The 15,850-nt window shown below is 41.3% G+C and overlaps 1 protein-coding gene and 1 long non-coding RNA gene across 4 annotated transcripts in view; one reads left to right on the top strand and one right to left on the bottom strand.

Annotated features, from left to right (window-relative positions):
• KLF3 (KLF transcription factor 3) overlaps positions 1-12,221 on the top strand; it is a 44,333-nt gene extending 32,112 nt beyond the window's left edge. For 2 of the 3 annotated variants that reach the window (XM_083458427.1, XM_083458428.1), the window contains exons 3-6: positions 1,114-1,582; positions 2,317-2,467; positions 4,661-4,821; positions 6,823-12,221. In XM_083458427.1, coding sequence (XP_083314553.1) covers positions 1,114-1,582; positions 2,317-2,467; positions 4,661-4,821; positions 6,823-7,004 — 963 coding nt within the window. In that variant the 3' untranslated portion in view covers positions 7,005-12,221. Of the gene's footprint in view, positions 1-1,023; positions 1,583-2,316; positions 2,468-4,660; positions 4,822-6,822 lie in introns of those variants that run through there. The other variant, XM_083458426.1, reaches the window with a different exon arrangement.
• The window catches only part of LOC310657423, a 290,637-nt gene that overhangs the window by 77,983 nt on the left and 196,804 nt on the right, over positions 1-15,850 (bottom strand). The window lies entirely within an intron of this gene.

Genomic DNA, 15,850 nt, shown 5'->3' with positions numbered 1-15,850 from the left:
ATGGATTTCTGGAACCAAATGGCTTTTTCTGTGCAGCCTGAGCAGGAGCAGTCACCATTAAGAAAAAGAGGTCTGAATAGGCCAATATATATGTGGACTGTCCCTGGGAAAAGTGACTTTTCTTCTTTATCATCTGAACTAGCTGGATGTTTAACTGAGAATCAATTAATCAAGGGTGGTTCACAACAAGACCACAACATATAAAATAAAACCAAAAGCAGTAACCCATCATTTGAAAAATAAGACTTTAGAGTTGTCTTGCCCCCAGATGGCAGCTAGACAGTCCATTTTGGTGACACTGCAACCTTGGTTTAAGGACCCATTTGACACCTTGAATATATACCTGAGTTTCTGACACTCCTCTCCAGATGTTGTTGGACTCCAACTCCCATCAGCCCCAGCCAGCATTGCCAGTGGTCATAGGTGATGGGAGTTGTGGTCCTCTGCAGATGTTGAAAGGTCTCAATTAAAACATCCACAGGGATGTTGTGGTTTCATGTAACATATTTACATGTAGTTATGCAGTGGAATACATTTATGTTGAAGAAATTCTGTTACTGCAAAGAGTAGAATAGAACAAATATAAGCAGCATAGGGGCCATGTCCAGTTGGCTTTCCTCCCAAGCACAGTAGCCTTCCTCTACTGCTCTACAACAAAGTGTTGATGGGCCCAGTGGTTCCAGGAAAACATGGCAAGTCTTTCCCAGGACTGCCCTTGTCTTGTGGTTGATGTCTTCACATTAGAATTGGAATCTGAGTTGGCTGAGTCCACAACCTTGTAGCCAGGCCTGACTTGACATATTCACCAAAAGGTACAGAATTAATCCTACCAGATCAACTTTTGCTACAGAAGATTCTGATACATTATTAAAATATATTCTGTAATGTGGCAGAAGTAGTTAATGTGAGGCATCAAGGATGGCTAACCTGTAAGCCACCTGCTTCGTGGGGCTGTATGGTTCTGCATAAGCAGAATATCAGTGTAGGATTTCAATTCATATTTGAGTCCAGTGGAATTCAGGTTAAAGCATCACAGAGATGCTCCCTTATTTAACAAAGCGTATTTTGTGTCCTGGATTCCATTTCACCTATTTCTTCCCCTCTTTTGCCCAGTCGTTCAGCTCCAGTTACATGGACCAAATGAACCACAACAAGTACAGTGTCATTTATTCGACGCCAAACATGGTGCCCAGTAAAATCTACCAGATTTCGGAAGGGTTTTGCAACGGAGTGCAAGTGGAGCCTGTCGACCTCACCGTGAAGCGGAGCTCGCCTCCTTCGTCGGGAAGTTCTCCCTCTCCTTCGCCCCTGAAATTCCAGCCCAGGAGAGGCTCACCTGGATTAAACCTGCCCTCCCCCAGCCCACCAATGAAGAAGCTGCAGCCTTTCACGATGCCATTAACTATTCCTCCGGTAATGGCAGCTCTTTCTCGCCATGGACTTCGAAGCCCTGGGATGCTTCCAGTTATACAGCCCGTCGTAGTGCAGCCCGTCCCTTTTATGTATGCTCCTCCCCTTCAGCATCCTATTATGGTGTCCACGGTCCTTTCAGAAGAGTTGGAAAATCCAAGTAGCATGCCAGGTAAAGGTTCTGGGTTTTGGTGGACTTCCCCATCCCATTTTTTAAAAGATAAATTAAAAAGGGACCTAGTGTTCTGCTTAAAGTCATGCCACATCTATCGTGACAAAACTGCTTCTGTTTTTCCTTTTACAAGGGGATACGGAAGATAAGTGTTTTCAACTAAGAGCAGGTGAAGTAGATTCCTACTTCGCGGACCAGGCATTTAACTCTCTGCCTAATCTGCGTCACAGTTTTTGCGACAATAAAGGGGGACGGAAAGGCAGAAACAAGGGATGCTGTCCTGATTAGGGCTGGGTGATAAACCAATATATCGTCCAAAACTGAAGTCCATATCGTGATACTGGTTTCATACTGTTTGACCTGGCAATATATTGCGAATCATGATGGATGTGTGTCTGCTATGCAAAAAACAGGATGCGGGGAAAACCGTGAAGCCAGCCAATGCCTAGCTCCATCCTTATTTCAGACATCGTGATATATCGGTATATTGTGCTGTTTAGCTGGTGATATATCACGATGTTGAAAACCATGTATCATCCAGCCCTAGTCCTGACCTCCTTGGAGGAAGCAAGGGCAGTAAAAAATGCAATAAGTAACAGTGTTTCGAATACAGAACTTACCAACCTATAAAATATATTCAGCAGTTGACTATCTTCCCGGGAATATCTTATGTTCGTTACACGCGGCATGGAGAAGATGGGAAAATGTGTTTATTTGCTATGTTTTTCTTGTAGTGTCTGTTATAGAATCTTACGAGAAGCAAGCCCTAAGGAAATCTATTAAGGTGGAACCAGGCATGGAATCTCCTAGGAATGACTACTATCCTGAACAAATGTCCCCTCCGCTGATGACCTCATTGTCGCCTCCTCAAGCAATGCTTCAAGAGTAAGTAGCTAACTGGAGTCTTAGACTACCTCGTTTAAACACAATAATTGCGTCCTCATTGTAGATTGCATGGCCATGTTGCATTCTGTGCAGGGCTGCCCTGGAGGCCAGCAGCTAGTGCAAAATGCAGCTGACCAAGGCAGAATATTGCATCCTATTACACCACTGTTGAAAGAATTGTGCTAGCTGCCAATTAGCTTCTCAGCTAAGTCCAAGGTGCTAGTTCTGGACTATACAGCCCTATGCAGTTTGGGGGTCAGAATAGCTAAAATACAGGGTCGTCTCTTACACCCAACCAATCGTGTAAATTGTCTTTTTTGTGCCCATTAAAGACTTTTTCAACCAGCCTTTTTAAGAAGAGACTTTTATCACAGTTGGTATCTGAATTAATTTGAAATTGTTTAAATTATCTATATATACACACATTTTTTTTATATTTGCAGTTGTTTTGCATATGGCTTTTTTGCAATGTGAAAATGCTTTGTAGGGTATGTTTCATAAATCAGTTGAATAGCAATAGATGATCTAAAGTGTAGCATGGTTTAGATAACAGCTCATTCCCTTTCTCAAAGGAGACAGGATAAGTTTCCCTGGGAAACTTCTTCAGAGACTTTTAAAACATTGCTAGGAACCTTAAAAGGTGACCTGTATTACTGAAGTCAGGCTAATGGACACAGCTAGTCTTGTACCCAGAACAATTCTTTATCCCCTCCCTCAGGCCTTCCACACACCCCTTGGCTGAAAAGAAAAGAGGGGGGGGGTCAACCTTTCACTATCAGTTGCAAGACATATTGCATTATTGTAACAGTTGCACTGGTGCAGTAAAATATCAAAGAAGTGTGCAGATGTAACATCTCAAAACTTCATTTGTGGGATCTGTACCTGCTGCAGTTAGAGATGTTGGATGTTGTAGATTGCACTCAGTTTAGTTACGGTATTTTTAATAAAAAATAAAATAAAGACACCATGCGGTCAAAAAGACTTTTAAAAAATCAAATTTAAAACAAACCAGGTAATAGAGCCTGTGGACTCTCTCCCTAGTCCTTTTATTTTGGCAATTTGGCTTGGCTCTCTTACCTGAGATCTGGAGCTATTTGTTTGGATGGCTGGCAGAACTTTGGTCTAGATAGGGTGTGGTTCTTTTTGAAGTCTGTGTGCCCTAGTTTTCCTGTTAGCTCTGCACCATGGTAAGTTACCAAAAGCATTCTTTATTGATTGGGCTTCATGACATAGTTACCTCTGATATGTTGATAGCTCTTCTACATTATTCCTCCTCATATCACCACTTGTACCACATACAGTTCCTTTTTTAAAAAAACCCATCTTGCAGAAATTGCACAATCACTTACTGAAGTCCCACTTTTTTTAAAGACAGAAGTTCTAGATGCAGGAAATAAGAGATGGGGCTTTCTGCTTGCTAATTAGAAATAATGAATGGATAGCAGTCTTTTCTAGAAACGTGTATGGATACAGAACTGCACAGCTGTTACTGCCTGCTTTTAAGGGTTATTCCTAGGCCATATGCTCTTAATGTGCATAATGTGCTCTGGAAAGGCCACACGCCTCCAACTGGTGGAAGCCTAAGAGTCGATTTTTGACATCCTGTGGGTGTGGCACATACAGACTAAACTCTACTTTTAGGGATTGACATCAGTGGTGAGGAGAGACCGCACCCTTATGCCAGCCCTAAACAGGAAATTCTTAATTGGTCTCTAGGGGAATTGAGAATAAAGCCTTTTAAGAAAGAACTGGTGGGTTTAATAATGTAAAAAAGCTGTGAGCCAGCTCATTTTTAAAATTTCTTTCCTAAGCAGAAGGAAAATATGTCAACAAAAGCAACAGACGTTCACTGGAAGCACTAACTGAGAATTTGTAAAATCTAAATACAGTCTGCTTGTCTGGGAAACAAGAGCCTGATCTTTAAAATAAACGAAAAAGCCTAGCATGCACTGGAGATTTTTGTTGTTCATCCCACAGAATGAATAAAAACCCCAGCGGGGAAGAGAGCCAAAATATTACCACGAAGGACCATGAAATTTGCTAAGCTTGCTTGAATTCTTCCACATGCATGTAATGTTGTTTAGGCTGCCAAAAGACAGAGGGGGTAGTGAATAAAGGAGCTCTGTGGTGTAACATTAAGGGCGATGTAGCTAAGCAGATTTCATTGTTGACCTGTGGCTTAACTTCATGCAGGAATCACCCTTCAGTTATCGTTCAGCCTGGCAAGAGGCCTTTACCTGTGGAATCTCCAGACACGCAAAGGAAGCGCAGAATACACCGATGTGACTACGAAGGCTGCAACAAGGTTTACACTAAAAGCTCCCACCTGAAAGCTCACAGAAGAACACATACAGGTATGATGATGATGATGATGATGATGATATCCTATCCTGCTAGGTTTCCAGCAGATATAAAAACATAACAAAACATTTAAAAAACCTACCCTATACAGGGCTGCCTTCAGATGTCTTCTATAAAGTTGTGTATCCCCTTGACATCTGATGGGAGGGCGCCACCACCAAAAAGACCCTCTGGCCGGTTCACTTCTTGCAGTGAGAGAACCACCAGAAGGCTCTCGGAGCTGGACTTAAGTGTCCCAGCTGAACAATGTGAGTGGAGACCCTCCATTTGTAGTATGCTGTTGGCTTTTATAGTCCATAGGAACTGCAAAGGTCAACACAAATGCACATGAGCCACTTCTAATTGTAATGTAAAGGTTAGGGATGCTTTGAGTGGCAGGGCAGCTGCATCAGCCCAAGTTGCTGCTAGAACTGCTATAGCTTGAATTGAACTGTAGGAATGCAAAATGTGAGTGGGGAATATATACAATTTAATTCGACTGGAATGATTTGCTCTAGCCATGGGGCCGTAAACAAAGCCATAAAGCAAAACTGACTGTGGCCCAGCCTACCCATTAATTATTGGCAACATGATTGCTGTCAATAAATGCTGTTCCACCACTGTGGCGCTCCATATTTTGTTTTATTGGCAGTGTGTCATGTGTCTTGCTCAGGTTATTGTATTTTCATGCCATGGCAGTGTCACTTGTCCCTTTGGTGCCAGGAAGTCAATGTGCTGTACAGCCGATGGCATTATCACTTCTTGTATTTCCTTAGTTTCTGGAGTGGTTCAAATTAAGGCCACCCTACCACTGTGGCGCTGTGGGTTAAACCACAGAGCCTAGGACTTGCCGATCAGAAAGTCGGCAGTTTGAATCCCCATGACGGGGTGAGCTGCCGTTGCTCGGTCCCTGCTCCTGCCAACCTAGCAGTTCAAAAGCACGTCAAAGTGCAAGTAGATAAATAGGTACCACTCCAGCGGGAAGGTAAACGGCATTTTCGTGCGTGGCTCTGGTTCGCCAGAAGCGGCTTGGTCATGCTGGCCACATGACCCGGAAACTGTACGCCGGCTCCCTCGGCCAATAAATTGAGATGAGTGCCACAACCCCAGAGTCATCCGCGACTGGACCTAATGGTCAGGGGTCCCTTTACCTTACCACTCTGTAACGTGTCACATACCAGAAAATTTCTCAGTCTTGAGACTGAAGCTTCAGATATGTAAAATGTGGAATACTTGCCTGTATTTTTAATTATTTACACTTCGATCCAATGAATATTTACTCAGAAGTAAGCCTTGCGGTGCTCATTGGGGCCTATCCCCTAGCAGGTGTTAAAGGATTTTAGCCTTGGTTTTTTATTTTATTTGGCACACACTTTTGCTTTTCTGAGTGGTGGCTGGTTTATTTTTCTTATTTTTCTACTGAATGGTGCTAGTACCACCACACCCTTCTACATCATCACTAAATTTGTCTTGGATACAGCATTCTCTCTACAGATCTTGTTCTCTGTTTCTGAGCTCTGTTCAAGGACGGCTCTTGACTCCAGTGAAGGCTTTCACAAATAGGGTGCAATTTTCACAAATTCCCCTTTTCTCCCAGGCACTCTCTAACCCCGTATAGCATGCTGGCTTTTGGGGGGGGGGGGGGAAGAGAGAAAACAACAAAAATAACCTCACCATGGACAAATAATGCCCATAGGACTGAAGAGCTTTCAGAGACATGAAACTGAATGTAACTCAAGATTAAAAGCAACAGTTCGGGCTAGTGGACAAGTCAGTTATGGATCAAATATAAAGACATTCTACGGCCCATTTTTAAACCTGTTTTACTAGAACATCTGGTATAAATGTAAAAAATATCCTGTAGTTTTTAAGTAACAATGCTGTTGACAATGGAGGTTTGCTTTTCTTACGTGTTCGTTGTGTAAAATGAAAATATGTTCCATGAGTATTTGTTTTGCTTCGTTTTTTTAATTGCCTTTAATTCCCTCCCCTTTTTTTTCTTTTTTTGGCCTCAGGTGAAAAGCCTTACAAATGTACTTGGGAAGGTTGCACATGGAAGTTTGCTCGATCTGACGAACTAACACGGCATTTCCGGAAGCATACAGGAGTGAAACCTTTCCAGTGCCCAGACTGCGACCGTAGCTTTTCCCGCTCTGACCATCTTGCCCTCCATAGGAAGCGCCACATGCTAGTCTGAAACACTCTTCCTTCGTCTCTCTTCATATTCCTTTTCATTTTAACCTGTGCATTTTAAGTTAGATTCAGCGGGCCTGAATCTCTGGATTAATAGCCTTGAAACCTTCCCTATGGTCAGTAAGAGATGTTTGCTTGACCCTTCTTTGCCCATGCCACGGGTCAGACCTACAGAATGTGAACATTTTTTTTTTCCTCCTGGGGGTTGCTAAGCAAACCCTTGCTTGCCAGCATGCAGATTAAATTTCTGTGAGACTTAAGAGATCTTGTAATCGAGCTGGCTAGTTTTGCCATTTAATTAACCAGCATATGTTGATCATAGTCACTGTTGCTGGAAATCCAGCCCGCTAGTCCTTGCCAGAGACTCTGTACCCTGTAAAGGATGCGTGTCTCCTTTTTATGCTCAGCAATGCAACGAATGGATCCTTTCCAATGTGGTTGGTTGTAGAAGCATGTTCCACAAGACACTTTTTGGATGTGTTTAAAAAGAATCCTCAAACTGGGAGTGAATGGAACAATTTTTGACTGATGAGTGGCTGTTTATCAGCAGAAATGTTGTCAATGCATCATGTTGTACATTCTGACCGACATTGCCTCTCTTTTGTCTGTTGTGTAGAATGCTAGCTTGTGTTTGCCTGGATAATAGTGCCTCGGTAGATTCATTAAGCAAAGACCTTCTTGTAGTGTAGTTATCTGTGTTTTGTGTCCAGCTGTATGAATGGAACACACATGGTACTCGTATGATGTGGCATTCGATGATACATGCAATAATCTACCTCACTGAGGAGGTGTGGTAGGTATATTATTTTCTCATCACTCCTCTGCATTTCCTGTTGTCTACACAAGGCCTCTGGTCCTTTCGCTGGCACAGTTTAGAAGCAGCAACCTTTTCAGCAAAATGAACCTGACCTGCTGGAAGGCACCACCATATTCATAAGTGAGGAAGACAACCTCTGAATTTAAGCACTTCTGTAGATCTCAAAATTTGAGTATCGCAAATGGAAAAGGTACACTTCGACCTCTCGTTGCCACGTTCCACAGAAGAGCTTCATAAGTCCCTCAAGTGATTTGTAATGCAGTCATGCTAGGAGCGGTAAAATACACAACCAAAAAATCGTTATTTAAAAATCCAGCATGGTTGATACTCTTCCATATCCTCTAGAGATTTCGTGGAAAGATTTGAAGGAAAGAAAAATTACTCTTTTCACCAGTGTGCCTACGAGCTCTTCTTAGAATTATGGGTCATTTGGCTTTCATATTTTTAAAAATGGAGATAGATAGATATATATTGAGGCCAGCAGCAATAAGGGGAATGAACAACAGAGGAAAGGAACTCATAATGTGCTAGGAAACACTTTATCGAAATCAACTGTTGTAATCAAATGCATTTTGAGTTAACCACCCCTTCAGGGGCAACCTGTTTCATTCAACACTGTCAAAGTAGTAGTGTGCTTCTACTGTTTCATAAACTGTGTTGGGCTTCCATAGTTCATTTCTATAAACTATTTTCTAGCACTTTTTGTAGTCCTGTCTCCTCTTTTCTTCCACAGAAAAATAAAAGTACAGCTGGGTGCTTACTTAGCTTGGTGACTCTCTCCCATTGAAATCAGATGTAACAAAGTAACTGTGGCTGGATCATGGCCATCATTTTTTGTGTCATGCACTCTCTTATCTGCACACCTGTCCTAGAGAGGCCTTGTACATTTTTTCTCAGATTCAATTTGGTTTGTAAATCCCAGGTAACTTCAGATTGATTGAGGCTGCAATCATTTACACACTCGTGGCAGAAAGCAACATTGGCAAGCAATGGGACTTCTTTAAAATTAAATTTAAATGTTATATTAAAAAGTATAAATTCATAGCAATAAAGGTTCGAACACTGAAAAAGAGCAATAGCAGTGATAAACAGTCTCCCCCACCCTGCCCCCTTCTACTCATCATGGTTCCTTCCATCTAAATTTCGTGCAGGATTGAATAACGGCAAGAAACTCATCTCTTCTGTTTTCCATAACTAATAGGCAAAAAATCATGTGTAGCTCATCAATTCAGTAACTTCATTAACTAAGGATCTTAATATATTTTGAAATACATTTTTGATTTATTCATTTATATAAGTTTAAAAAGAGGTACAAATAGGGACTTAGTTTTCTGAGTATGGGATTGTGCTGTGACATTTTCTTCCCTTCAAGAAAGCATTCACTTCCCCACTCCTGAAAGGAAAACGTTCACAGAATATGTCAGAAGGCTGATACGGAAGAGTTGCCACTTAATTAATTGCAAGGAAATTGAGGCAGGCTGTTGAGAACAGTATCTTTGTTGAATGCAATAATAAAACGTTCTGCAGAGTCACAGGTGCAGAATTCAGCTTGTGAGTTGCTATTGTGAAAACAGAAGAATAAAGGTAAATTTGGGAAGGAAGAGATAAAGAAATGCTTTCTACAGTTCTTTAAACTTTAAAGCCAAACCCAGAAGTATTTGAAACTTCACCTAGTTGGATGTATAGGTGCTTCAGATAAATTTAATCTCTCTCTAGAAATTAAACTGACAGAGCAAGGGAACTGTTGCATTGTTCAGTGTAATCAGTCACGTGTGTATGGTGGCTGTTTCACAATCAAACCTTGCAAGAATTAGGAATGTTTAAGACCAGCCTGGAAATCCAAAGAACAATCCAGTTAAAAGTGTGGCACATTTTTTTGCTTTGCTAATAGCAAGTTTAAACCAGGAATAATTGTACTGAAGCATCTGCAACCCATTCCATCAAAATGTAAATGGAGCAAGAAAAAACCTCTCTAGTGTTGCCAAGCAAATCTGGGAAACACATTATTTTCTGTTGTGTTGACACACTTAAACCACTCTGTTGCTAACATGGAAAAACACTGAATGTGGAAACTTGATGAGATTTCTAAGTGTCAGCAAAACAGGAGTGGGAACTGCGGAGCACAGAGTGCCATACTAGGATTCGAAATTTAATTCCTTTGGATCCGATCCCTCCAAAAATAAGATATATTTTTTCCCTTCTACATTAAAACGTAACAGATACAAATTACCAGCATATGAAAATTGGTAAACTGTGTCTAAGCATGGCTGAAATTGCTTTTTTCCATTTAGGATGTTTAGCAGCGCTTGGCTTAAAGTGCCACACTCATAGAGCTACCACTTTCCGAGCTCATCAGATTTGTCATTCAGATATGTCTTCAAAGACTCATTCATTTGTGGTGCTGCTACATGTTATCTTTTATTTTTTAAAAAAATACTTTCTGCTATATTAATTATTCTCACAATCCATCTGAAGTTGTTTCAAGTGTGTAGCAACATTTGAGTTTATCCTATAAAATGCCAGGAGGAAACTTGCCCTTGATTTTAAGAAAAAGTTTCTGGAATGCTCTACTGTGTATCATGGGCTTAAAAATAAATTGCAGAAAATGACCTGCAATACAAAATGGAAATGCCCCCTTTAAGATGGTTTATTAATGCCACATAAAAAAATTATGTGACTAGTTAACTTCAGGCAAACAAAGTTCCACATTTTATATGCATGCTTCTGTATATAATTCTGGGATTCAAAGAGCAAACAGTATGGCCAAAGGCTTGTTTAGGTGTGATGAGATTTTTATCTTTTCTGCACCTTGGAGTATTGCTAGTTGTAGTCTAAATCAGGAATAACTATTCCAGCTCAAACACTCTTTGTTTATAGGTCCCCTCCACTTCAAAAATGTTTTTCTGTGTAGTGGGAAATTGGAAAACACTGGTGTTTAGGAAATAGGAGTCAGAAAGCAAATTGAACTGGTTGCATATTTTTAATCAGGGCTCAGGCTCTGCGTTGGGATACAAAGGTTCTCTTGTGATGGAGTCTTCCTCCAGCAGAGGAAGGGAACTTTGGATCCGATCCTATATTTGCATATTACTAGGGAGATAAGATGCAGCCCTAAAAGCCCTTGCACTGGAGTAGCTCTGTTGAAATCGGGAGATAAGAATCCATGCTCTGATACGACAGTCAAAGTCTAGTCTTCCACCGGCTTGGAGGTAGCAGCATTGCCCAGTTTAATTCTGTGGTTCTTAAGGAGGGAAGGAGGCCTGTTTTTAGTAAGTGTAGACCATTTTAGCCATGCAAACTTCCTCATCTCTAATCCAGATTGTAACACGTGTCTTGAGTGTGCCAGGAAAATGCAGGCAACCATTGGCCAGAGAGTCAATTCCAATTCCACGCCCCCCACTCGGCTTTGGGGACACTGCAATAGCCCCATAGAACTTCCTGCTACTACTTGTCCTTCACTATTGCAAGTGGAGGTCGTCTTTTGCCTACTGGGGGTGGGGGACATGTAATTGCAAGAGAAGAGGCTCAAGCAATTTTGAAAAGCAAGTGGTTAGCAAATGAGGAAGATTCACTTGTGTTTGGGGAAGCAGTACGCAGTCCAAATAATTAAAAGTTACTTTTCTAAACAAACCATGTGCACTAGTAGTATTCCACTGTACAGAATGCAACTTTCAGGATACTGTTGATCATGTTTTCAGTTAAATAGCATTATGGGTTGTTCCAAGAGGGATTGTTCAGATTGAAGCTGATATTTCTATAATGTGGTTTTAATTGCACACTGTAGTTCCAGTTTTATCACACAACACAAAAACCTTCTAATTGCAGGATCTTCTTTGTGTTCTGTTCAAACTTAGCAAGGTGTAGATGAATGCAAATCCTTTCCTTTTAAACAGAATTTGCAAAAGTATTTTATACATATTATTTGAAAAGGGCTATAATAATTCCCATTACATTTTACAAATATTAGCACTTTCTTGATATTTATGTATTTTAAATGTTATACGGTCAAAATAATCTTCCTGCTTAGCATCTCTTAAAACTTTACCTGCAAATGTAGCAGGGCTATTACATTTACTTTAATACTTGTATAAAAATATGCAGAATTTTTTTAAAAATAAAATGTAATATATTTTATAAGCTAATAATAATCGGGTAATTAAAGGTTTCTAGCATGCATTCCTATCATTTGCAGATACTGAAGCATTTTGGTAATCTTTCTCACTAAATATGTGAATGTTTTAATGTAACTTCACTTTCTATTTTTGGTAGTCCAATGGGAATTCAGTAATGACATTTTGTCATGTCAAACTGTGAACATAATTTGTACTGTACAGTCCTCATATGTTATATATAGTATACTATATGTATTATACTTGTTAATAAAACAAGACAAATATTAAATGTCAATATGTAGTTAAAACTATCCCTCAAAACTTGCACAGACTTCCCCCCCCCAAAAAAAAATATTGATTCCGCCAAATGGCAGTTGGCCTTAGATACAGCCCTGTATTCTTTACGAGAGCTGAAGGTAGCACATGAGAAGGATCTTTGCTACTTATTTATTTGGTGACTCACCTAAGAAAGTTGGTTGACTGCAAATATCACAGCAGATCGTCATATTCATTTTTTAAAAAATGATATTTATTACTTTTCAAACAATTTCAACACAACACTACAAACAAGAAAAGAAAAGAAAAAAGAACAATACAAATACAATACAAAAACACTACATACAAAACAAGCAAAAACAATTTCAAACATTTTCAATTTCTTAACTTTCATTCGCTTATTTCCAACAACCTCCTCACACCTCCCTTTTTGTAATCCACTTCTATTGATTGTTTCAGCAATTCCTTTCCTTCTTCCTGTGTTTTCTATCCTATAATTATCTTAACACATTCTTGCCTTATTTTTTCCTTTAATTTTCTATTAATCTATTTATACTTAATTCCTTATAACATTTCTACTAAAGCCATATAAATTCATTCCAACATTCTTCTAAGATTCATTAATTTTACAATATTTCTGTAAATAGTCTTTAAACTTTTTCCAGTCTTCTTCCCCCGACTCTTCTCCCTGGTCTCGGATCTTGCCAGTCATTTCCGCCAATTCCATATAGTCCATCAACTTCATCTGCCATTACCCAACACTTCAGTGCTTTCAAGAAGCAACCATTCTCTTAGCCAGCAAAAAGCAGATGGTTCACAGCAAAGTTTAGGGGTCTGGCAGGGCAAATCCACCTCCTTCTTTGGCATCCGTCAATATCTTAAGTTTTACTCGAGGCTTCCTGCCCTGCTCTGCCACCTCTTGAAATCCATCCCATCCAAAACTTGCAATGTTTGAAACCAAAGCAACATCCCCGACAACACAGCAACCCTCATCCCCACCACAGCAACTCGGCCCAACAATAACAACTTCAGATTTAACCATATTTCGAAATCCCCCTTCTCTTCAATCCAACGTCCTGCACAGTTATCCTTGAATAAATTCACATTTCTGGCGGTCATACTAACCCCCAAATACCTCTCTTTCTCAACCGATGTTAGTCCTGTCTCCTCCTGAGACTTTGTCAAGCTTTCCTTTTCCTCAGGTAGGGCTCTGCAGATCGTCATGTTCAACACATCTGGCACATGCAAAAGGCCATTGCACATACATCATTAGCTGAATCAGGAATCATGGACCTGAAATCTGTGCTGCATTACTATCAATAAAATACACATTCAGCTTTGCATTTCTATTCTGGCGCAACTAGTCACATGTACAAACTCTTGTTATTTTTCAAAATTATTTTATGCACAAGTGAAGTTGGATTATTTAAAGTGCACTTGACCAAACGTGAATGTTTCTCTGCTTGACTGCCCTCGCATTAATTCCCGTATACAACAAAAGAGACCCATCTTTGCATCAGTTTCTCATATTTTCTGCTTTCATTCACAAGTTACCCCATTGAATTGGCCTTGTAAGCCCCCAGGAGTTACTAGCCTGCAAAATAAAATAAAAATAATAATGAAATACTAGCCTGCTGGGAGCTGGCAGAGGAGGAACCGAGGGCTGAATTTCTTATGGGTGTTAAAGAAGGAACTTGCCCCTTCTAGTTTCCTGCTTGGTTTCTACCCAAGTGAAAAACACCTATGAAGTAAATATTTAATAGATGGATAGGCATTATGAAGTGCTCAGCAGAGGAAAGGTCTTGTAGGATTTTACCTGAAGAACCTTTCATTGATTCAAAGGGTCTGTTTGACCCCGTTTTTTGGTTCTTGGGCATGCTATATTTTCAGGACAATAGTAGGTTGGGGTGTCTGCCGCCCTCAAGTCTATGCCAGGTACCTTGCCTGAATACTCACCTTCCCACCTCCCAGTTATTCACTATCCTCTTTATTTGGTAAAGGTAAAGGTAAAGGACCCCTGACAGTTAAGTCCAGCTGCAGACAACTTGGGTTGCAGCGCTCATCTTGCTTTACCGGCCAAGGGAGCCGGTGTTTGTCCACAGACAGTTTTTCCAGGTCACATGGTCAGCATGACTAAGCCACTTCTTGCGCAATGGAACACCAAAACCAGGGCAGCGTACGCCGTTTACCTTCCCACTGGAGCGGTACCTATTTATCTACTTGCACTTTTTGGGGTGCTTTCGAACTGCTAGGTTGGCAGGAGCTGGGACTGAGGAATGGGAGCTCACCCTGTCGTGGGGATTTGAACTGCTGTTATGTACTGAACTGAATAGGATCCAAACTGCAGCAGTCTGATTGGTCCTAGAACAATAGGATCCAAAACGCAGCAGTCTGATTGGTCCTAGAACAATAGGATTCAGAATGCAGCAGTCTGATTGGTCCTAGAACAATGCAGCAGTATGATTGGTTGGCAGGAACCACCCAATCATTCTCCAGATAGAAGCGAATCCACAACCTGATTGGCTTACAGTAGAATTCCGGAATTAGCCAATCATGTGCAGCCCATTGTGTAAATAATGTATATAAAGCAGATACTTTGAGGGGACTTTCATTCATTCCTCCTCACCACTATGAGCTGAATAAAGAGCATGAAATCACTTTGCGACTCTGAGTATATTTCAACTGCCAACCTCCTGATTGGCAAGCCCAAGAGGCTCAGTGGTTTAGACCACAGCGCCACCTGCATCCCCTCCTTTGTTTAGATATTAAGAAAAGCACGTAGGCAGTACGCTCGCCCACCAATGAGACAAGGTGAGGACCACCTCAGGTAGCAGGATCCACAGGGACAGCAAATCCTGATGTGGTTCTTTATTCCCCACCCCTTTGTTCCTGGTGTAGATCTTCAGTCACCCATTCTTCCCTGGTGGGAAGTGGGGGGCATTTTGTGGTTCACCTCAGGCACCAAAATGTCTTGGGCCAGCCCTGACTCTACCCAGTTGTGTAAAGGTAAAGGTACCCCTGCCCGTACGGGCCAATCGTGTCCGACTCTAGGGTTGTGCGCTCATCTCACTCTAGAGGCCGGGAGCCAGCGCTGTCCGCAGACACTTCCGGGTCACGTGGCCAGCGTGACAAAACTGCTCTGGCGAACCGGCACCAGAGCAGCACACGGAAACGCCGTTTACCTTCCCGCTATAAAGCAGTACCTATTTATCTACTTGCACTTAAGGGTGCTTTTGAACTGCTAGGTGGGCAGGAGCTGGGACCGAACGACGGGAGCTCACCCCGCCGCGGGGATTCGAACCGCCGACCATGCGATCGGCAAGTCCTAGGCGCTGAGGTTTTACCCACAGCACCACCCGAGTCGCACCCAGTTGTGTAGTAAGAAGCAAATCAGTTCCAGTCTTCAGAACAAAGAATGCAAATGTACTGCAGGGAGTGATGAGCATCAGGTACTTGTTTTAAAATTTCCTAACAAAAAAAAAAAAAAAGATTTAAAGCAATTAAACAACAGGCTATCAGTTTTGCAGAGATTCCTCCCCTGAAAAATCCTTCAGTTCTCTCTCTCTTTCTTTGCAAAAGTTTCCACTACAGACATAATTCGTGCCAGAAATCTTTACTGGCTAAGGCAAAGTGGAACTCCCAAGAGAG

This window comes from Podarcis tiliguerta (assembly GCF_965153285.1).
Source record: "Podarcis tiliguerta genome assembly, chromosome: 9".
Taxonomy (NCBI): domain Eukaryota; kingdom Metazoa; phylum Chordata; class Lepidosauria; order Squamata; family Lacertidae; genus Podarcis; species Podarcis tiliguerta.
The sequence above is the reverse complement of the archived record's forward strand: the minus strand, read 5'-3'. Positions and strand labels throughout refer to the sequence as shown.